Source organism: Corvus cornix, chromosome 3 (assembly GCF_000738735.6).
Source record: "Corvus cornix cornix isolate S_Up_H32 chromosome 3, ASM73873v5, whole genome shotgun sequence".
Lineage (NCBI taxonomy): Eukaryota > Metazoa > Chordata > Aves > Passeriformes > Corvidae > Corvus > Corvus cornix.
Window position 1 is genome coordinate 24,093,287 of NC_047056.1, and position 22,507 is coordinate 24,115,793.

The window sequence follows — 22,507 nt, forward strand, 5'->3', positions numbered from 1 at the left end:
TAGCTGTGGGTGACTGGAAGGCAATTTTTCGTGTATGGGACATGGGGACCTGCTTCATCCTCCTCTTCACATGGAAGTGGTGACTCCAAAGAGTTCATGCCTTCCTATGGCTCTCTTGAACCATTTGTTCCCACCTCTGAAGAAAAGGCACATTGGAGTGGTTTTTGACTCAGGAAAATCTGAAGTATTTCTAAAATCATTCCTTTCGTACAGTCATAATCTGATGCTGCTGCAGTCTTTGAGACATTCACTGTTCTGAACAACACCAGATGTGTGGTGTTCCTAAATATCTGTGTTGGGGATAAACAAGCAGTGAATGCATCTGTAATTGTACAGTGTGCAGAGCTCCATTCCTGATCTTTAACAGGCTTTATTTTGTTAGATTGAAGAGTGTTTGTTAGGTTTTTTTATGGTGTAGCAATGTACTTTGCACTGCAAATAACCTGAGAGTTTTTTCCTAAGCAAAGACTTGCATTGTGTATGCTTTTTATTTTGGTCTATATCATACTTTAAGTATTTTTTCATTATTTGTGCCTATATAAAATACTTAAAAAGCGCACCTCCCCATCACCCACCATTCATGTTAAGTAACAGCAAGGAAAGAGGGAGCTGAGATGGTGTTTAAGCTTGAAAAGTGTAGAGGTAGGCAGCTATTGAAGATAGGTTGCTTAGAAGGACAGGTATGATAGAAGGGCCAGAGATAGAAAAGTGAAAAATCCTAATGAGGAGGTAAGGTTTTCATGAGAGATTTAAAGGCAACTCGAGGAATTTTGATCAAGTCTTCAGCTGATCAGGGAACAGGAGATGGATGGGTTGAGAGGGCCTCTGCTGTTTTCAGGGTGCGCCGTATACACTGGGCCTTCTGAAATCTTGTTTCAAAAGTTAGAGTTCAGAGAATCATTCTGATGGTGCTCTAACATTTTCTTTGGTTCCTTCTGCCTCATCCTGTATGCTTTTGATTGAGCAGGCACTAAGCTCTGTTTAAGATGCCCAGAAATAGCAGAGTTTCACACTCATTTTACAGTAGGAGATACTTTTTTAATAGGATGTGCTTTACTTACTTTAAAATTGATATATTCGAAAAGAAATGTATTGGTGTGAACTGCATTGTGTGCTTCTTGCCAGTTGTATGTAATCTGTCATTGTTCAGAGCACTAATGGCCACTTAAGATTGCAAATTAAGCCTCTTTCTGCTCTTGGCACTGACCTAACCAGCACATACAATGTCTGTTTGGCCTCATGGGGCATTTTGCCCATCATTTCTTCCAAGGCTTCATAGTTGTATTGGGAAGAACGTTCAGTTTGAAAGGATACCAAAGTGTGTGTGTTAAATTATTCTGTCTGCCCAACCCACCCAAGATAAGACTCAGTGTTTCATCTTGCAGTTAAGATTGTTTAATGACATGATGCAACATAGGGGTTGGGATAAGTTGGGAACATGGGTTCTTGGTCAATCCCAGTGCCACAGCTGTGTATTGAGGCCCATGGCTTCATTAGGGCCCTTAATTGTGTTGCCCTTGCCTTTTACACTTTATCATCTTCCACCAGTCAGTTTCCTAGTCCTTTCCCCTTTTATTAATCACAGTAGTAGTTGTCTGGCTGACTTCATACTGCAGAGCTGTGTTCAGCTGACTGCCATCTCTTTTTTTAGATCACTGCAGAGGTCGATTCCTCCAGTCAATCAGGAGCTGCTGGAAAAGAAATATCCTACTGTAGTTATGTAGATTGTTAATCCTGGGGGAAACACACAAAACTTGTTGTGTGCTGTCTTAATTATATGCATTCTTATGGACCTCTTAACCTTCTCATCAACCATTTCTAATGGTGGAAAAAAAGTGCTGCCCTCCTTGTTTTTTGAATGGAGATACAGACTTCCCCTCCTCCCCCCACCCCTTTTTATTTTTTTACTATCCTGCTGGAAATCTAAACTTTAATCCAGAGTTATTTAATATGCTTGCAAATCTTGAAAATAATAAACTATTTCAAGTATGATAGAAGAGTCAAAATACATGCAGTACATACTCACAAATAGTTTTGTTTTGACATTTATCTTGCTGTAGTCATTCTGCCAATTGGCTTCAGGCACAGCTACCAAAAGAATGAACACATGTTGCATTCATTAGTTCTCATCTGGCTGTGCTTCGTCTTGCAAGACAGACAAAATCATGATCACATTAAATAGATTGTAATGCATTTGTAATACGAGTTCCCTTCTGCTGAGCAGAATGATAGCTTTGCAAAGCTGCTGCTTTTAAGCCATGATATTTTGCTTAGTTTTCATATAATGGATATGAGTATATTGCCAGCGATGTCATTGCTTTTTCGTCTCGAAACGATGTCATGTGAAAAATATTCCAATATAATACTGAGCAAACTGCTGCCCCCTTCTTCCCCCCCGTGTGAACTCCCCGTGTCACTGCTCCTGTCACTCCTCATGTCGCGCTGTGACTGACGATAGATCTGTGCCGTTCCTGACAGACAGACAGACATGCTTTGAAACGCTAATGGTTTATCTGCATCACCGAGGGTATTGCCGTAGGTCATTTGTGGCGGTTCTTTATGCCCAAAGCGCGGACAGACGGATCGCTGTGGGCCGTGTATAGCCCACGCACCCTTGTGTCCCGGCCGTGAGCATCGTGCGGCGCGGTGGCACCGGGGCGGGGGTGTCGCTTCCCGCTTGCTGCCGTTCCCTATGGGGAGGATGCAGCACCGTGCCCGTGTGCGAGCAGCTGCCGCTTTCCCGTTCGGGAGCAGCCCCGCTTCCCTCCCGAGCAGGCCTCGGGGGACCGCGGCCCTGGCCGGTGCCGCAGCGAGCGCGTGGCCGCCGCCTGCGGGCGGCCCCTCCCCGGCCCCTGGCCCGCCCCCGGCCTCCCGCGCTCGCTCCGGGGCACGGGCACGGGCGGCGGGGCCGACCGCAGCCAGCAGGGCTCGGTGGCCCGGGACCGTGTGCTGGGCGCCCGCCGGCCGGGCCGGGGCGCAGGAGCTCTCGCTGGGGCGCGGCGGGAGGGCGGCGGGGCCGGCTCGGAGCCGCCGGCGGCCGCGGGGATGGAGGAAGGCTTGTCCTGCCTGGCCGCAGCCTGCGACCCCTCGGCGCTCGCCACTTTCTGCACGGGTAAAGTACCGCGCTGCCCCGCGCCGGGAGGGCTCGCTCGGAGTGACCCCCGGCGCTCTCCGCTCCGCATTTCCCATCCCCGCAGGGGAGAAGGGCAAGCCTGTCAGTGCCGGGGTAGACTCTGCCCTGCGAGGTGTGAGGGTGGCTCCGCGCCCCCGTCAGCAGCCCGCAAGGTGTTCCTGCCCACGGGCTGAGGGGCTCGCTGCCGTGCGGCATCCGTACCGCGACAAAATTAACAAAAAAGAGATAACTAAATAATATCGGCACGTGTGTGGATAGCGGCGATAATGATGAAGTCAATGCTCGCTGGACAGAAGGCGCGGAGCAGCGTGGGTCCCGGCGGCCCGGGGCTGGGACAGCGAAGAGTTGCGTGCAAGGGACCTTTCGCAGCCCGCGTGGAGGGGCGGCTCTTGCGTGTCCAGCCTTTCCTTTGGACCTCTCGGTTTGACGCTCTCCAAAGGAAAAGTCGGAGGAAGCCCCGGTGGGACTCGTGGGGCCTCAGGCAGGCGGCAGTAAAGGCTCGTTCAGCGTGGGGAGGTCAGAACTGCGCCTGCTGCAGCTTTCTCTGTCTGGGGAACCTGTATTTGCCCTTCAGAACTAAGGGTTTTTTCCCCTTCTCCCTTTATTTTTACCAGTTTCGTAGTAAAAATGAAACATTTCAATGAATATTTCCTTTCTTTAAACAGCTGCTGTCAAAACAGTCTCTCTTAGAGTGCAAATCAGGTAATAAATTGCAGCATTCTGACTGTGGCTATCTAAAGTATATGGTCTTTAAAAGACCGACCAGCCAAATACCACTAACCAAGAAATCTTATCAGAGATAAAGCGTGTTTCCCTTGTACACGGTGTGGAAGTGTTTTACTGCGAATGAAACAGACGTCACCGAGCACCCGTTCTTTGTTAGCTGATTCATGCCGTGCAGTTCGGATACAAATGCAGCATCTCGCATGTCAAACCTTCCAATTGTGGCCGAAAATACGATGGTCCACAGGAAAGGTTGCTAAAGAAAAAAAGAGCCAAGTGCTTAACGCTTAGATTTCTAAGGCATTTAGTGGAAGAAAGGAATGACCTTGCTATAGTGTACTTTGTTAAAGTGAGCGATGTGCACTGTACTTTATCTGCTTCAGAATTCTAAGCATTTGGTTTAGAATTCAAGATGTTGCAACCCTCAAGAAAGAGGGGAGGGTAAATTGAAAGTGTTAACACTGTAAGTGCTGTGTATGATTTTTTTGCAGGCTTGCAAGGATTTTTACTGTAGGAAAAGAAAAGCTAATGTTTAGCTGTTTGTCATCAGAACAAAATTCGAAAGAGAAGCATTTTTTATGGCTATAGCTTGGAGCTTTGTTACCAGTATGAAGAGGTGTATGTGACCAACATTTCCACTGACTTTAATGACTTTTTACAAGAGTTTCTGTGATTGTTTGTAAAAAATGTGGCAGTGTCTCAAACTTCAGTTTGAGGCATATCTTGAAGTTCTAAAGTGAGTGTGACTTAATGGACTTACCTTTGTATAGAAGTCCAACAAAATAAGATGCAAGAAATGCATTCTTTTCTCGGTGCATATGTTCTATTTTAATTTTTTTCAGCATCTTAGGAAATTATTTTGACTAAAATCTTGATAAAAGACTGAACATTTTGCTGGATAAGAGTTAGCATTTGTAATTAAAAGAAAATGTGGCTTTGGATATTCTTAGCAGAATGTGTGTGTTTTATTCTTAGCAGGTGTGTTTTGTTGATTTAAAACTTGATTCCTACTTGTACAGTTAAACCTAATATGCCTTTATATCAAGTTTTCCAATGACTGTGTGTTCACTTGTGTGTAAAGTTAGAGTGATAAGAAACTGGTATGATGGAGAATCAACAAGTGCTTTGTTCCTGTGAAATTTCTAACTTCAGCCTTGAGGGCTTTTAGCAACTTTGCACTGGTAACAAGTATGGAAAAGCCTGAGATTTAATTGTAGAAAGTTTTTTTTTTCTTCTTCTTTTTGTTGGGTCATACATGCTCATTCTTGCTTTATTTAAAAGAGCTTAAGGCTTTGTACTAAAGTATTTCAGGTGAGGGTTTTGGGTATAGCTTAATTTTTTAAAAAAATAAATATCCTATAGTGATATACTTTTCTATAGGAACTTTTCTACCTTTAATTGTGATTTGTCTTGTGCACAGGTTTCATTGTACATAGCTCTAATTGCCCATTTCTTGCCAAAGCTAAAAATTAGTTCCTAATTCAGCGGTAAAGAACTAGCATTTCCTTTTAACTTATGGGGTACAAGTGCTGATAGGCAGCTTAATCAAATTTTTAAAAAAGCTTGTCTGCTGTCAGTAGGAAACAATTATTTTTTTTCTACTTTTTCTAATTAGCCTTTTATAATTAAAGCTAAGGTAAGGGCATGTCCCTTAGGAAGAGCATAGCTATCATATTGGATATGGGCTAGAATTTATCTCAAACAATACAGATCAGGATAGAATTTTGAGTTTGACCAAGGGAAATATTTACCTGCAAACAAATCTTCAGTTGGCATGCTTCTAGACTAAATATTTGCCTCCAGTGACACTTGGCATTGAAATTGGTATTTATAAAAGGGGAGAAAACCAAACAAAAATACCAAAACCCGGTATTTTTAGGCTTGATTGCTTTCAGACTCTTGATTTGTATGCACTTGTCTTTAGTGTTAGGACTAGTAGAGAATTTGCATAGGGTTTTTTCACAGTGGGGGTTTGCCAGTTGCTGGGACATTGATGGTAAAGGTGGGGTTGTGGCCGTGGCTCTGCATAGTTTCTCTGGGGGTGACACTGAGACTGCCTTGGGCTTGGTGCCTCTGGCAAGGGGCTGTCACTGTGCTTGGAGGTCACCTCGACTGGCAGTGGCTTTGCCACCTGCCTCACTGGCAGGCAGTGACAGTGGCTGGCACAGACTGCTGCCTTGCTTCCCTGCACAGGTGCTGGTGCAAAAGTACTTAATTTGAGCTGGTATCTGACAAAAGGGACTGTGCTGTAAGTATTTGGGTGTTACAAGAGCCTTTTTCTTTCTAGTGCATTCAGTGCTATGTGTATACCACATAAAATTGCAAATACTGTGAAGGTCAGCAGGGATTTTCATCTCACACTATTTAGAAGGTTCCTACCTTGACTCAGTGGAAGTCTCCTTTCTTTAACTTCATAGTTACCTTTTAAAGCTGTGGTATCATTTTTGGGTAACGTTTTTTCTGTTTTGCCAGTTCAGGTCTCTGACTGGCTCCTAACAGTTCTAGGAACATGTATTAGTCATCAGAAGGGGGTTGAGGAGGTAATAGTGACTTGTGCAGGGTAATGGTTAGTGTTTTTTAGCAGCTGCAGAAAGTAATTGCAAGTTGAAGCAACTGCAAGCCACACTTGAAGTTGCTGAAGTATCAAAATTGGTGAAATGTCAGAGGTGGAGTTGACGCAGCAAACTTGTCATTAAAGGTCAGACAGAAAGGTTCAGACTGCGCACACTTTCTCAGCACCGAGTCTTTGCTCTCAAATTTTGAGTAATGCCCTGATTAAGAAAGTATCTTTATGAACCCGACATCACACCCCTGCTTCACAGAGAGAAGTAAATTCAGCAGGAAAGAGGTAGCATTGGAAACTTCCCTCTTGCAGCTTGCACAGCTAAAAGGCTTCTTCAACCTGCTCTTTCTGCAGAGGGTCAGAGCAGCTTGAGAGCAGAACTTGCAAAGAAATACAGAAAAAGTGCTGGACATGCAGATGCTGCCCTGTGAGCAGGGAAGAAGGAATAACCAGACATGACTGACATTAGTCACAGTTCTTTATTGTGTGATGAGAAGATGCCCTTATGCATCATAAAAACAGGATTTAGATGACACGTCTTCTTGCATTGCTCTTCTCTTCTAGCACCTTTTCTGTTCTTTGTATGTTCTAAAAATGCATGAATTTGTTGGGGTTTGCCCTTATTTGCCTGTGAAGCTCTTCAGAAGTATTTAAAACAATGGTAATACCCACAGTCTAATTTCTGATACCTACGAAATGCATCAAAGGGAGCGTTCACTTCCACAAGAACCTGGTTTGAGTTGACCCTTCAGGTTTTTGGAAGATTTTACTTATTTGGTAAATAAATGGCACAATGTCTTGAACATTAAGGTAGTTTTTGAGGTTGCTTTTCTTAGATGATAGAGGCGAAAAAATCAGAGCTGCAAGTGTCACCCTGAGTGGCTTGCACTGATGGTGTGCAGTGCCTGTACTGGGGTTACATTGTGTGGCTGGTGGCAGAGTGGCCCTGAGGGCTGTTGGGCAGGGGGTTAGCAGGAGCTGGTAAGGGCAGAGCTGTGCTCCTGGCCCTGCTGTGGCAGGGTCCCTTGTCCTCTCCACTTTTCTGGAAGGTTTTCCCCAGCTCTCCCAGGTGTACAGGTTGCGTGCCATGGAGCGCTCTGGCATGAGAACTTTATCCCATGCAACTTGCAGGCTGCAAGAATGGTCACACCTAGTTAGAGCGTGGGCTTGCACAGGAGTTGCAGAGGGCTAAGTGAAGGCGGAAACTTGGAGCATGTTGACACAGTGGGTTAGTAAATGTGGATTAGTAGGTTAAACAAGCTGGCATTCAGTCTTGAGTAAGAGCAGTGTGCTTGAGTAGTTACTGCATGGAAGCTGTGATGCTGTTAACTCTCTCGGGCTTGCTCCCTGCTGGTTTATATGACCATACCCTAGGTTGCAGCCCAAAAAATACATTTTGATAAAAATAAAAGTCTTCAAATAAGATTATTGGAAAGGTTAGAAGATGCTGAAAAGTTGCAAAATAATTTTTTCCTGTTGATGTGTTGTGTTGTGGTGGGAGGAATATTTTTCATGCATGAAGGATCCTGTTATTTTGGCTGGCAGTATTGTGTGGAAATAGTATACTCCTGGATGGTTCTTTTATATGTATAAATAGCTGAATTAGCATAGCCAATGCTTAGTAAGTGTATGTGGAATTAATCAGTTCTAAAACATAAGCATTAGTGGTATAAACTAGATAATCCAGTGGTTTAAGATAATAGCTGCTTTCAGAGTAACTATTATCTTTTTGGCTTTAGATTGTTTCCCCCACAGTTATCAAACAAATAGAAATCTCCAGGATTTAAAAAAGAGAATAAAACTGAATTGCAAACACTAAAGACCTACAATATGTAGCTTTTTCCAGTATACTTTTCACTTTTGGAATGGGAGTGTATTAGGAAAAAAAATCTGTAAACTTTATTTCTGTGGGTTCTGGCAGGCCTAATCTTGCATTGCTGTTCCTGATCTGTTACGAGAAGCTGAAAGTGTTACCCAGTGATAGCCAGAGAAGAGCTTTGAGGTCTGCAGGGGACTGACACCTGATGCAGCAGTGGTGGGTTGAATGGCAATTCAGAGGCTTTCTGGTTGCATTGGTGCTCGTGTACTTTTGCAGCAAAATGGTTTTTTTTGAAATTGTGTACTTAAGCAAATAAAAATTTCTCTTTCTGAGGAGGCTTTGATTGTTATCAGTTCTTGATTCATTAATGCCTTAATTTTGAGGAAGAAGGAAGTAAATTGGAAAAAATGCAACTTATTTGTAGTTTGTGACACTGCTGTTACTTAGTCCCAACCATATTCAAGTCTCGTTTTCCTATCAAGTATTTGTAGCACTCGTAGTATCTGTAATACTGGACATATCCGTTATCAGTCACGTCTCCCTTGCTATGTTTTTACCTAAAAACTGTTGCTTTGTAGGAAATAGTGGGAAAAGAAAGCTGAATATTTTTTATGCTTCAGAGACCCCATCTATAGAAAGATCAGAGAAGTAATCAGGTTATCATACAAAATGTGATTATATTTAAGCAACTTTGATGGGCATATCGCTTTTGAGTGGATGAAATTTGGCAAACATTCCACACAGAAGTGTGTTTTCCTATGGGATCCTTTGAGAAAAAAGGAAAAAGTATCCCTACGAAAAGGCATTTTCCCCATGTAAGCAAATTCCATGCACACGTTCACGTGATTTATCAACAGTGATTGTGATAGTTCAATTTTGTGTAGGACTTCTACATAAAATACAGTCAAGGTGAAATACTAGAGGATCTTAGCCTGCCTGTGTCAACCAAAGTGTTCTGTTCAGCGATTGATTTTTCTCTGGGAAGTTGTAGCATCATGTAACACTGTTTCCGAGTGTTTGTGTTTGCTTTCCTTTGCTTCAATTCTGAAACCTGCTTTGTTGTTTGGCCTAAATAAAGGTGAGACCTAATTCCTCCCTTTTCTGGGGAGTTTTCCATTTCAGGTGTAATAGTGCCAGGACTAGCAACTGGAATTATGGTTGAAACTGGTTCCATTTTTATGTATTCATTTCTGTGGAAGCAGCCTAACTGCAGCTTTATGAAATATGTGTGCAGTCACACATACAGATGTCTGCCATGCTGTTCAAGAGTTCTTCTTTTTCATGAATTAAATCCATTTCATTTCACAATTACATTTGTTTTTAGAGCATTTGTGGAAACTTGTTCATAGTGTCCTTGCTAAGGAGAGTGCGACAACACTTGATGATCGATCTGCAGTCTGAATTGTTTAAAATATTATAACAAACGTTAATATTAAATATTTCTACAGCTCTTGAGAAGCAGTGTGTTGCAGGACAGTCAGTCTCTCCTGTCAGGCAGCAGCAGCCACAGCAGCAGGAAAGGTGTGAGTGGTGCTTTCCACCCACACCTTGTTTACAGCTATTACTTCACCGAGGCTGTTTAACTGCTAACATAACAAAACGAAAAGAGCTTAACTAAAGAACTAGTCAGTTTAATTGTATTTATACTCAGTCTCTGTTCTTGAGAGTGGCTATTGACTTTCAGCAACAGAGGTACTTCTTATTGCTCTCTGGCCCATGTTTTCTATGACACACAATGTGCGCATATTCCATTTATTTCTCAACAGTTCCTCCTGTGTAGTAACCAAATTGGAGATTGTGACTAATGTGTGATGAGTAGTTGCAGATACCACCTTCCAGGTTGGCTGTGTGGGAGCCATGTGCTTTATCCTTGAAATCAAGCAGATAGCTTAGCTGTGTCTATAGTATGATTGGTATGGAGAGAGGTTAGTTTTTTTTCGATATGCAAAAATACCCCAACCACCCAAAACTGCTGTGGATTTGGTTCCACCCGGAGTAAACATGAGCTGTTGTAGAGGTGTTCTTGTAGTACCAAAACTGCAAGCAGTTGGAGAAGCTGTGGAAGCATCTTGGTGGGAGTAAACAAAAGCAGGAATTTAACTGCTGCTGTTCTAAGTGTTGAGTTGGAGCGAGCTTGTGATTAGAGAGCTTTAAGTCTCGCATTCCCGAGAAGCAGCGGACTTTTAAAAATACCAAACCTTATGTCTGTTCTTGCTTATGAGACAGAGGGCAGATTGAAGGACTGCGAGATGGTGTCCCCTGCAGCAGCAAGGGTAACATTTGTAGGGCAGAGCTGGGATAAGGGCTGCCTTCTGCAGGAGATGCTGCCCAGTGGGACGGATGGAGCATGATGGGCTTGCAAGCACAACTGGCTGCTCCAGCCCCACTGCGGCAGAGCTGTGGGTGGATGGTCATGAGAGAAAAACTAACACTGGAATGAAGGCTTGTCTGTTAGAGGTTATTTTTTACGAGGGAGAGAGTGTATTGTTATCCTTAGGTTTTGGATAAGAAGATGTGAAGAAGGACAATAACTCTTCAAGGTCACTTTAGCTTGTCAGAGAGGAAGTTGAAAGTTGGCATTTACTGAATGAGCTCGGTATGGAGAGGTAATAAAGCAGCGGCCACATAGGGCTGTGAGTAAGTGGAAGGAATTCCTATACCTGAAATACGAGAAAACTAAGATAAGGCAGTGAGTTGGTAAGTCTATTTCAAAACATGTTTCCCTTTATCTGAAATCACTGTGTCCTGTGACTTGGTGTGATAAGAGCCGTGAAATACACGCTGTGTACGCCAGTGCTGGTGCCTCCCCCTGCTCTGGTGTAAGTATGTTTCTGCTGAGCACAAAAATGCTCAGATCCTGCTTTTTCCAGCTGAGCTGAAAGGGAAGGCTTTCCCTGCAGGGTAGATGGGTGTTCCGGGAGAAGGAGGTCTGTGTTTCTTTGGGAAAGGAAATCAATACTATAGGCCAGGATTATGTTTTTCTTGTTGGAGTTTGGCGTAGTGGCATTTACGATAGATCGGCTTAGAATAGCACAGAATGAGATCAAAGAAACTTGGTTTGTTCAGTGGTATTTTTGATGTTACTAATTAGATATTTTTGAGTCCTGGGGGGAAGAAATGTGCAGCACAATGAAGCAGCCAGTACAAAAAATTTCAGAAATGTTCCAACATTTATTTACAGAGATAATGTCTAACTTGATTGTTAGATAACAGAAACTAGAGATTATTCATTTGTGTGCCAGGATTTGAGGTGAGTAGAATTTTGTGAGTAAACATTGCATGGTATAAAATAAAATGTATCCATAAAAGAAGAGGGTATTTTGCTTTGCCTGATGTTATCTCACTTAATGATTTCAGTGCTTTTCTGTTTTGCTGCTGAAGTGATGCTCTAGAATTGATGAGAATATAGCAATCTTAAGAGTAGAAACTTCCTTCCTCTGGGGCAAAAATGTACTTGTTAAAAGCACACCACAAACAAAAACCCAGTTAAGTTAGTTGCCCAAATAAGCAATAAATATTTAAGGTATTGGAAGCTTTCCATAAGTTGAAAGTATGTTGGTATTACTGAATTGAAATGCTTTGCAGCAGAGAAGATGCACTGCTCGTGATGGGGAATGTTGGATTTTCCCTGTGTTGTAATATAAAGATTGAACGTTTTGCAAACATGGATTTTATTCACGTGTTACTAGGAAAGTATGTATTTTGGAAATATGTTTTGGAAATAGAGCTTGGATAATCAGAGCTAACCTATATGAATTGGGGCTTAAATTCTGAAAAAAAAAATTCTCTAAATTTATGGACACTACTTTGAACGTGAGTTAGCGCCATCACTCTGGCAAGAGCAGTTAAAAAATAAGTGGTCCTGGGTGAAGGGAGGGGAGAATGCAGAGAGAGGTGGAGAATCTGAGATGACTGTGAGTGCTCTTTCCCCCACCGCCCCCCCCTTCTCCCCTCCTTCCTCTCCTCCCCTTTCCATTTACAAGCCTCCACACCAACTTCCTTGCCTCCCACATAACTGCTGGTACCTGTCTGTGCAAATGAGTTTGCAGAATACTCCAGGAAAACCACTGTTTCAGATAGTCCCATGTTTCTCCATGAACTCTGTGCATTCACTGGACTTTGGGATGTTTTGGATAGCAGTACTTTTGTCTGAGCCTGACTGTGGTTATCATCATTCGTTGTGTTGAGCAGATCAGTGACAATTAATGCTGCTGTCTTTTTGTAGATTTGTGCATTAAAGACTGAAGGTTAAAAAAGAGTTTTTTAGGTGGAAAGTCAGACTGAACTTAAAAGTCAGAATTGGGGTTGTCCTTCAAGACTGTATTGAATTTTCTGGATCATATAAATGTTAAGATGCAGCTCTTAATTACTTGGTGGTAGTCTCCTCCAAGTTAGAACTCTGAAAAGGTGATTCTTCCTATAAAGCAGTTGGTTGGTATTTTGAGTTACCTTTATTTTCTTTGTGTATCTTTCTGTTATTTTTATGGGAAGGCTCTTAATCTTGCTTCTCAAGAAAATGCATGCATTTAAACACTGACCTTGCTGCAGCGCTTAGGGTAGTTCATTGGAAGCCCACAAGTGTTAATTAACCTTTATGCAGTGTGGGATGATGAATTTCATTTCATTTAACAGATGAGGAGTGAAGTTAAAAAGAGATTAAGGTCAAAAGCATCTGCTAATTACCTAATTTTCTAATTAAGTAGTTGCCTAATTTGAAACTAGGAAGGCTTGATTGTCAAAGTGCATAGGAAGGGCTGCCCTGTACATGTCAAAAGCCCGATTTTTTCTGGTGGTACCTGTGAGAGCTGAGCTCTTTTCCGCACTGATGTCTGGTGTTTTGGGTTAGGCACAGCATGCAGGCTCCTTCTCCGTGAGGCTTTGGGAGTGCGGGAGAGGTGCTTTCCTACTCTGGGTGTCCTCCTGTGGCCACCGTGGAGCCCCAGGCAGTGCCTGGCTTTGCCTTCGTCCTGAAGAGCTAAAGCCTGTTGAGTTTCTCCATAGTGTGGCTTGGGTGCCCTCTGCTTTTGGTGCAGGGAGGTGAGTGGTGGCTGAGCCCTCGGTGAAGAGGAAAACCTCAGGGATGCAGTGCCTCTTCAGCATAGGAAAAGTTGTTTCCTTAAAAAATTTTAGCTAGATCAATTTGGGCATTAGGGAGAACAGGGGGATTAACCTACATCATTTCATGCTTGCTTGATTTGTTACTTTTAAATTAGCATTTTAGCATGGACAGGTTGTAACGCTTCTAGCACAACATGAAATATTTCCAGCAAAGGAATACTAATCTATGTGTGCTAAAGTGTTAATGCATGTGTGACTTACAGCAGAGCAGTTTATTGCAGCTGTCTCTGGTTGCTGTGTGAATTTCCAAGCCTCTGTGTTAGAAAAGGTGCTCCCTGCCCCTCTCCTTACTGTGACATGAAAATGGAGTGGCACCAGGTATTGGTAAGAGCTTGGGATGGCTGGGATTGCTGCTGAGCCAGGTGAGGGTCACTTAGCCCTTAGCCACTGTGAATTCTGTCTGTGGAGTGTAGAGGTTGCTAATTTGTATCAGAATATTTTGGAAGGGAAAGGGCTTGTGTTGCTGGTTGAAGGCCAAGCGTTGAAGAGCAGCATCAGGAACAATATCAGGAGCATCAAGAGCCAAGCAATGTTAGGTGGAGAAAAGTGCTTAAAAACCACAAGGCTTTTTAACCAGTGAGTGGGGAAAACCCCGTGAATGGTCTTACTCTTGAGATGCATCTCAGTGGAGGTGGAGCTGATAGGAAGTATGCAGTTGGGGAAGGATATGAGACAGTGCCTGCATAATTATCTGCTTCCTCAAGTAATCATATGGATACCAGTGTCAAATATGACAAGTGTCTGTAAGTGTTTGTTCTGTTTTTGCAGTCTGCCTATCAAAGCTGGTATCAGCAAGTATGAAATATAAAATCTTTGTGCCCAATGAGTTACGCAGTTACTGGAAACTTAGGCAAGCAGAACACTCATGCTGGTCAAATACAGCATGGGTGGAGCTGTGCCCTGTGAATCTCATGATGATGTATTTCTAGATTATCTGCATTAAAACTGAGTGTTTACAGCAGCAGATACACAAGCTTATTACAAAAATATTTTTATTTTCTGTAATTTGTGGTTATTATTTGGTTTTTTTTGTCACGATGTTTTTGTGTCATCTTTTAATCTTTCTCTTTCCTTTGCTTTTTCATGTCAGGAAAAAATTATATGAAAGCCTATGTGCACAAATCTGTTTAGCATATACAAATAGAGCTACTAATTATTAGGCATGAAGTGGTAAATCATCTTACATGTCAGAACAATCCTTTTGTTTGATTAGGGAAAAGAAAGAAAAACTAGCAAAGGAAGCCAAAGGGTAATTGAGAGAGTTAAAGGCCGAAGTCTTGCAGGAAGGGAGAGCTTGGGGAGAACTTCTCACTCCACTTCCATGCCATTAACTCTAGGTTCTAGGGGCAAATTAGAACTTGATGCTTAAATATCATTTGTGTTGGGGGGAGCTCTTTGAATCCTCTGTGTTGATGTTGCGTGCTTTAATTCCCATTCTTGTGTTCTTTCCATGACTCACATACTTTACAAAACTGGGATAATTTGTGCCTGTGCTGTCATTCAGAGGACATACTGTGAGCAAAAGTACGGAATCTTAATTCTACTTTTTTGTTGTTGTTGTTGAAAATTACAAATTACAGATATGGAACACAGTTCTTGATCTTTGCACCTTTTATAAGCTACTCCTAAGACAGGTGATCTGCAGAAAAGTGCAGTGAGTTTTCTTTCTCATAACGTGGTAGGAAAAATAAATTTGTCAGGTATGTCTCTCTGGAAATACAAGCCTCATCCAGAGTCAATTTTTTCAGTGGTCTTTAGAACAAAAATTCGAAGTTGTACAGATATATACTTTCCTTCACACATGAGCAGATCATGGTCCTGATGAGAACAGGTTCTTTGGGGACAGTTATCTCCTGAACTTGTAAGCCAGGTCTTTATACCAGTCCCAGTAATTTCTGTTGCTTTTCTCTAATAAAAGACTCTTACCACTCTGGGGAAAATACAGAAAATGCAGTGGGTGCCTTAACAGCCAGGGGTTTAAAATTACCTGTGGGTTATGTGGCTTTATTGGATAAAACATAGGATTTTCCACCCTGTGGTTTAAATTTCCATGTGCTGGAGTTTGTAAAATTTGTTTTTCTGAAATGCTGCTTATGTCTAAAATTAATTCCTTACTTAGGTTTAGTCAAAGCTGGGAGGAGTTGACTCAGAGGAGTAGTAATGGATGCTCTGGATTTGTTGAGGGGACCCAGAATAGACGGTTCAGTAGTAAGATATATTTTTTTCAAATGTAGCCCGTTCAAATTTCTCCTACGCAGCGAATGATGAAGGGTGATGCTTTTCAAATACTGTTACCCTCACATGCCTGCTAAAGGACATGTGAGGAGAGGAGTGATACGTGGCTTGGGAGGCTTGTTAAGTACCATCACTATGTCTTGTATAACCCTGTTGGAGTTCCTGGCCCACGTCTGAGGGGCAGTTTGAATTGCTGCCTTGTTTGATCTGCTAGGAATGGGTTTGATGTCTGTGGCTCTGAGGAGTCCCACACAGAGTAACGTGTCTGTTCAATGCTGTACATTGACTATGAGAAATGAACCCTCATTATTAGGGTCATCCTTGTGTCACATGAGTACTGAATACAAGCATCCCATGTATATCTCTTCTTACTCCAAAAGCAAGGGAAGAATTATTGTTTTCCTGGCTAAAATTAAAAATCAAACTAATGAACTATGAAAAATAACAGAACATCTTATTTTGAAAGTTATAGTGCTGTATGGTTAGACCTAGCATGTTTTTGCTGTCATTTGAGTACCAGTACTCTTACCTTAAACAGTTTTTAAGACTGAAATACCTTAGATGCACATCTGGGTAGATGTCTCCTCACTAGTACCAGCGAGCACTGTAGATGGTGCTTTTTTCCCCCAATGGATCTTGTTCCCAGTGGCTCTCTTAAAGGTGTAGGTCATCAACAGCTTGGGAAACACGACCAATGCATCAGAAATTGTGTTCTTTGGTTATAATAAGAATAACCAGATAACTAAAAAGGTATTTTTAAAATGAATCAAATTAATTAATCAATAGTCAACTGCACTTAAAATTTTCTTGCTCTATTTGCTTAACTGGTTTCTGTCTTTAAATAAATTTTCCTCTGGTTTAATAAAATAAGAGTGGGTTATGGAAGGCCTGGATAGATGTATGTCTGTGTCAGCACGAGGGAAAGGACAGATGTTTAGGAGTGGGAGAATGGGAAGGGAGGAGATGGAATTTTGCTTCACATCGGCTGATTTTGTTCTTGCAAAAGAGCTGTTTCCCCTCTGAAGGGAGAGGGCATGTCCTTGAAGGAAGGGTTTTTTTTTTTGTTTGAACTTCTTTTGAAGTAGTTCTTTAGATTATAAAATGTGTTTTAAATGAAAGAAGAAATCTGGAAGAGATTTTGAAAACTTCTGTGAAGAAAAGGTGTAATTGTGCAGATTTGTTAGAATGATCTCACGGGTTCCAGCTTTATTTACTTTTAGGGCTTCTTCTTTTAAGATAATCCCTCTTGAGTTACTTTTCAAGACACTGCCAAGAAAGGCATGTTGGAATTCAGTTGAATATTTGCTGTAATGGGCAAGGTATTTGGGTTGGGAATAATTCGTTTTAATTCTCTAATAGCTGCCAGGGTAATATATGATTGTCATTGCTTGAAACAGACGCCACTTCTGTAGAATGATAAAGAGCAATGAAATGTCTTCCCAGTGTGCTGCTGTATTCTTTGATCAACCAAAGCATTCTTGCTTTCCTAAGTGATATCCTTCTCTCCAGCTTCTTTCAGTCTCTGTGTCTCCTGTGCCCTCTCTCTGCAAGGCAAAGCAGCCACTGGTGGTTTGAAATCTCAGGCTGTAAAACAGGGCACGTTGCTTTTCCTGGCTTTGAATCAGCTGAATGGCTTAACCTTCTTGGCCTTCTCCTCATGCCCCATTTCTATAGCTGTGCTGTTGGGTTGAAGTCGAGTTTGAGGGTCCTTCTGCCTCTCTGTGCTGGCTCAAGGCTTGAGCCTCCATGGCCCAGCTCATAGAGGAGAACACCAATCAACTCCGCTGCCATCTCATCAGATATGCTGAGGGGGGTCGAAGCCTTGCAGCTCACCCTTACAGGGCTGCAGGATTTGCTCTCCTGTTGTTCTTCGAAGTTTCTAACTAGTGTCATAATTGTGGATTTGGGATAATGTGCCCCAATTTTGCAGTGCTGGGGTTCAACAGCAACAGTCTGGTCAATGTAAGTAGTTCATGGGAAATAAAGATGTCCAGAAATGTGCAGAGCACTTGCTTCTGTGATCATCAGAGAGACTGATTAACAGTGGAGCCTTTCCTGGTTTGGTAATTCCTCTTATTTGGACTCTACACAGGGAACACAGTAATATTTGGCTTCTAAAATGATGATTTGACATAGCTACTTATTCCTTCTACAAATGTTTCATAGTGATCTGCTGTATATTTATGCAGCCTGGGAATGTATCCATAATTTTATCCATTTTAATGGATAATATCTATTAATTGAAGTATTTAGCAAACAAAAAAGCAAAAAAGTTAAGTTTGGGGGGGTTCCCCCCACTTTTTTTCCTCCTCTTTTTTTAAGGAGAGGTGAAACTGCTTTTTTCTGTTTGGACTGGTACCCAGAGTAAGAGAAGTTATGAAGTTAAATAATATTTTGAAATAATTGTTTTCTGGAGTGTTCATTCTTACTCGTCCACTGCATCTATTTAAAGGCTAATAATTCAAGGATAGTAGAAATATGAATTAGATGGTACTTTAAGTCCATTTACTTAACTGAAGTAAAAGCTTTTCTTTATGGATTAATGCACATTTACCTTGGTTCCTTTTTATGTGCCACATGGGTATGTGCGCGTGTAGGAACTTTTACCAGCTCCTTAAAACAGATGGGGATTTATGTTTTGAACATGAGGGTTTTAATAAAATAATCTTACACAGTCCTTCCCAGCCCGGGGTAGCTGTCACAGGTCTGGGTTTGTAAAGTCCTGCTGAGAGAGCATTGGATTTGCTGGGCTGTGGAGTCATTAGAATAAATTTTCTGCAGATAGAGAGGTACAGTTATGGATGGTGGTATTAAAGGAATTTGTGTTGAGTTCTAATCTCTTGCCTCTGGATCTCGTTTTGATTATGTGCCTTATTAATTAATTAATTAATTTCCCTGCAGTTCTTTTTATCAGCCTGAATGGAGTACTAACCATGAAGTGTACACTTCTGCTTTTGCTTTAACCAAATAGCAAATTAATATGCAAAACTGTCATCTAGGGGCTGTTTTGTTATTGTAACCTTAAGTGTTCCTTTCAGTTCAATAATAATTGTGGATACATTTCATTACTAAAGGGTTTTTAGGGTTTTTTTAACTAACTCATTCTAGGAATTTTGTATGTGTTGTGAAAGTATTAACTATGCTGCTTTATTTTGGTTGGTTCAATTCTTGGTCCTTCAGTAGTGAGTATCATATTTTAACTGAACGAAGTCGGCATTAAACTCCTTAATCTCTTTATTAATCTCTTAATAGTGAATTCATTGTAGGAATTTGGCTCAGTATTTCTTGTTTACATGTATTTTGAAAGTGCCCCTATGCAAGTATTTCAAAGACTTTTTTTTAGGGAAAATCAGAGTTTTAGGATTCTGGCTTATGTTAACTTTTTTCTCCTTGATATGTCTTCCTAAGATTAGTGAAAACTAAAGTTTAGATTGAGTAGAATCACAGTAATAATACCAGCTATTTACTCTTACATTTAAATTTGCTGTATTTATTTTGTAGAATATGAACTTAAATGAACTGTGTAATACAGGTGAATTTTTCTAAACCTGTATTAGAAGTTCTTTACTGAGTTTTCAGGAAGCCTTAAACAGGATGGATAAGGAATTCAGTGCCCTGTAATTGAGCAACATATTCTTTTGCAGATTTTTTTTTTTTAAAGTGTTTGGCCTATGATTTATTAGAACAGCCAAATACAAAACTCTGTTACGTGTTATTTTGGCTTGGCAGAAATAATGCAAAGAACTGTCAAAGGCAAAGAGTAAGCAGAAGCTGTAATTTCCTTTTTACCACTGAAGAACAGATTTGGCTGGGTTAGGCCTTCAATGCTAATCTATCTCTGTGTGGCCAAACAGATTTTTGGAACCTTTTTGTAGTGCATTTATTTTCCCTACGCTCCAGGCCAAATGTTATAAGGTTGTATGTTTTTTGGCACATACAGGGCGGTGATGTGAAAAAAGTTAAAGAGAAGGAATTGAAATTAAGAACTCTGATCTAGACCATTTAAATTGAGATTGTCATTTGATGCAATTAGGTCATTGTTAACAGTACTTGTTTGCTCAACTGTGGACTTGTTTTTTTTTAACTTTGAAACTTGCTTTAATATTAAGGGTCATAGTTCAAATTCTTCAACAATTCCACAAGAATGTATTGCAGAATTTTACCATGGTTGTATACCTTTTTGGTTAATTCAGTTGGGTGTTTAAATAAGATTAATTTCAGTCTTCCTTCTACTTGTAAGCATGTTTTTCACAGGAAGCACATTGCCTCTTGTGATTTTAATCGGGCCATGCTCCTTAAGCTTTGTCTTAGCTAATGTTTAGTAATGATTTCTGTCTGGAAGCATTAATTTGATGTTTGCTGTAATATCCATTCCCTATTTGCCTGAACACGTTTGTTAGAATGTCTTCAGTATTTCAAAATGATGCTACAGACGTACTCGTGCTGTACATGCCTCTTTCTGTGGCTTTTAATTCAGAACAAAGAATTTAAGTGCCTCTTTCTGCTCTGCTTTGCCTCTGTACAGATGACAGCATCTCGGCTGCGAGCACCTCCGATGTCCAGGACCGTCTTTCAGCCCTGGAGCTGAGAGTGCAGCAACAAGAGGATGAAATCACTGTGCTAAAAGCAGCGTTGGCTGATGTGCTAAGGCGTCTTGCCATCTCCGAAGACCATGTAGCTTCTGTGAGAAAATCAGCACCAAGTAAAGGTAAGCCCAAATTTGGTCAACTCTTTCTAGCATCACACTGTGTTATCATGTTAGAATGTTCTCCCTTGGTCACTTTCTTTTTCCCTTTTCTGTCTCATTTGGAAGGGCCGATCTATTTTGAGCTGGAGGAGTTAGGTTTATAATAGTGGCCAACAGATATCCAAAATATGCTTATTAGTTCTGCTGTTTGCTAACATTTTTATGTTCTTGACATCCCTGAAAATTGTCCTTACTTCTTGCTAAAAGAAGTTCCTGTTTTAATTTCAGTGGCAGAATGTTAACCTGCCACTGGGGACTCTGGGGCTTATGGACAGTTTTGAGTCTCAGCTTTCACTTTGCCTAGAAATTATTCAACTGAAAGGGCATATTAAAGGTTACATTTCCTCTTGCTCCCAAATTATAACCAAAACAAAAACCAAAATACATTACCACCAAATAAGAAGGCTTTCTGAATATAGTTAATTTTTGTTCCAGTACAGAGAGAACTCACCACCGGTAGATCTGATGTAAGAAATGGCCATGTATCAGCAATCTCTTTTGATTAGTCACTAGTAACTTTTATATTGCAGCACTGAAATATGTAGGATTGTTTGAAAGTAAAGAAACTAGATGCTTTTTGCACTAATTTTTATATGCTTTCCCACCCCCACCCCCCCCCCCCCCCCCCCCCACTGAGGACATTTCATTTTCTGTTCTGGAGAAGTATATGAATCGAGTTTTGAACTTACTCCAACTTAAAGTTGTATATTTGAAAAGAATTGTGGCTTTGTATGTTTCTGGCATATATGAGGTCTCTGATTATATAAAAGGTTAGGTCATATTTCAAATAATTCATGGTTTTAATTCACCATAATTGCATGTAACCCCATCAAACCATGCACCACAGAGATCTCTGGGAGCACAATCTCTGTGTTTCAGCCCTGCAGTGCATGCATTACACCAGTGCCAGTATAACCCTGAACTGATACAATGTAGCCTGCTTGTTTGGGTGACTGCCTTGTATAGGCTGAAAATGCTGAAAGTTTGAATTATTTTAGATGTGACAGAGAGATCAAATTCCTTAATTAGGTGTTTTTGCAGTCTCTCTGCCAGATGGAAGGAAGTCATGATGCTTAATTGGCTTGGGCTCTGAATCCTGCCATTCTCTCTTGCTTGCTAAATGGTAGACTGTTGTCATCTCTGCTTATAAATGCAGTTTTTATCTACCCAGTTTACATGTCTGGTCTCATCAAGACTGATGCTTCCTTTTCAGACTCTTTTTAACTGTAGCTTTAGCAGCTATTTTGACTAAATCACTCTGCTGTCTGCTGTCCAGTACGAGAAAATGTCCAAGTGAAAAACTGTGGGCAAAACATGCGCACCATATTTCCTTATTCTTCCTATTTAAATGCAGAGCAGCTGGGATGTGCACAAACACGGCTGAAACCTTTGGCTTTGCTGTCTAACACGCAGCAAACTTTGTGTACAGGCAGGGAAAATTTCCTGTGTTCTGAAAAATGCCTTGGGCTATCTCCTTTCTGGGGGTCTTGGGACCATACTGAATTCTCTAGGTCAATTTCTTCAGTGAAAAATAAACTAATGATTTAGGGGAGGCAGAGCAGAGGGAGGGTGGAATATATAAATATCTTCAGCTCAGTCGTATTATATCTCTACAAATGAATGGCAACAGCATGGGACTGTGAAGAAAGAGCTGGGAACTGAGAAAAAAGAGCTGGGAACAGGAACATGTATATGTATGATCTAATTCATTGAACTAAAATGAATTATGACTAATTGGCACTGTATTTAATTTGTGGTGAATGTGTTCCCGTTGTGTTCAGTTACCCAATACCGCCAGACAACACATTAACTTCACTGTTAATCATGACATCAGCTGTATATAGAATTCACAGAAGAAAATGTTTACATACAGAGACTGGAATTTTATAAGAGTGTAAAATTAGACTTGAAGGGTAAACGTGGGATTAAAACAAGTTCATATATCGCTTTCTGCAATATCCTAGGTTCTGCTTTTGATTTCTGTATTTTAAGTTTTTTCAATGGCTAAAAAACTCTTCAAATGTTTTAACAGAGATAAATGCATTATTTTTTGAATAAGTAGGATTCGAAGATGATCTGAATTGCCATACAAAAACAATATTCCAAAAAGTAATTGTTTTCTTTGAAGTATTACGTATGTATATAGCAGACTCTTACTAGTCAAGTCAT

General features: G+C 41.0%; 1 protein-coding gene across 7 annotated transcripts in view; it reads left to right on the top strand.

Annotated features, from left to right (window-relative positions):
* EML4 (EMAP like 4) overlaps window positions 1-22,507 on the top strand; it is a 149,301-nt gene that overhangs the window by 58,888 nt on the left and 67,906 nt on the right. For 4 of the 7 annotated variants that reach the window (XM_039568465.1, XM_039568466.1, XM_039568467.1 and 1 more), the window contains exons 1-2: window positions 3,385-3,649; window positions 20,117-20,299. In XM_039568465.1, the coding sequence (XP_039424399.1) occupies window positions 3,400-3,649; window positions 20,117-20,299 (433 nt within the window). In that variant the 5' untranslated portion in view covers window positions 3,385-3,399. Of the gene's footprint in view, window positions 1-3,018; window positions 3,113-3,384; window positions 3,650-20,116; window positions 20,300-22,507 lie in introns of those variants that run through there. The other 3 variants (XM_039568470.1, XM_010393663.3, XM_039568468.1) reach the window with 2 other exon arrangements.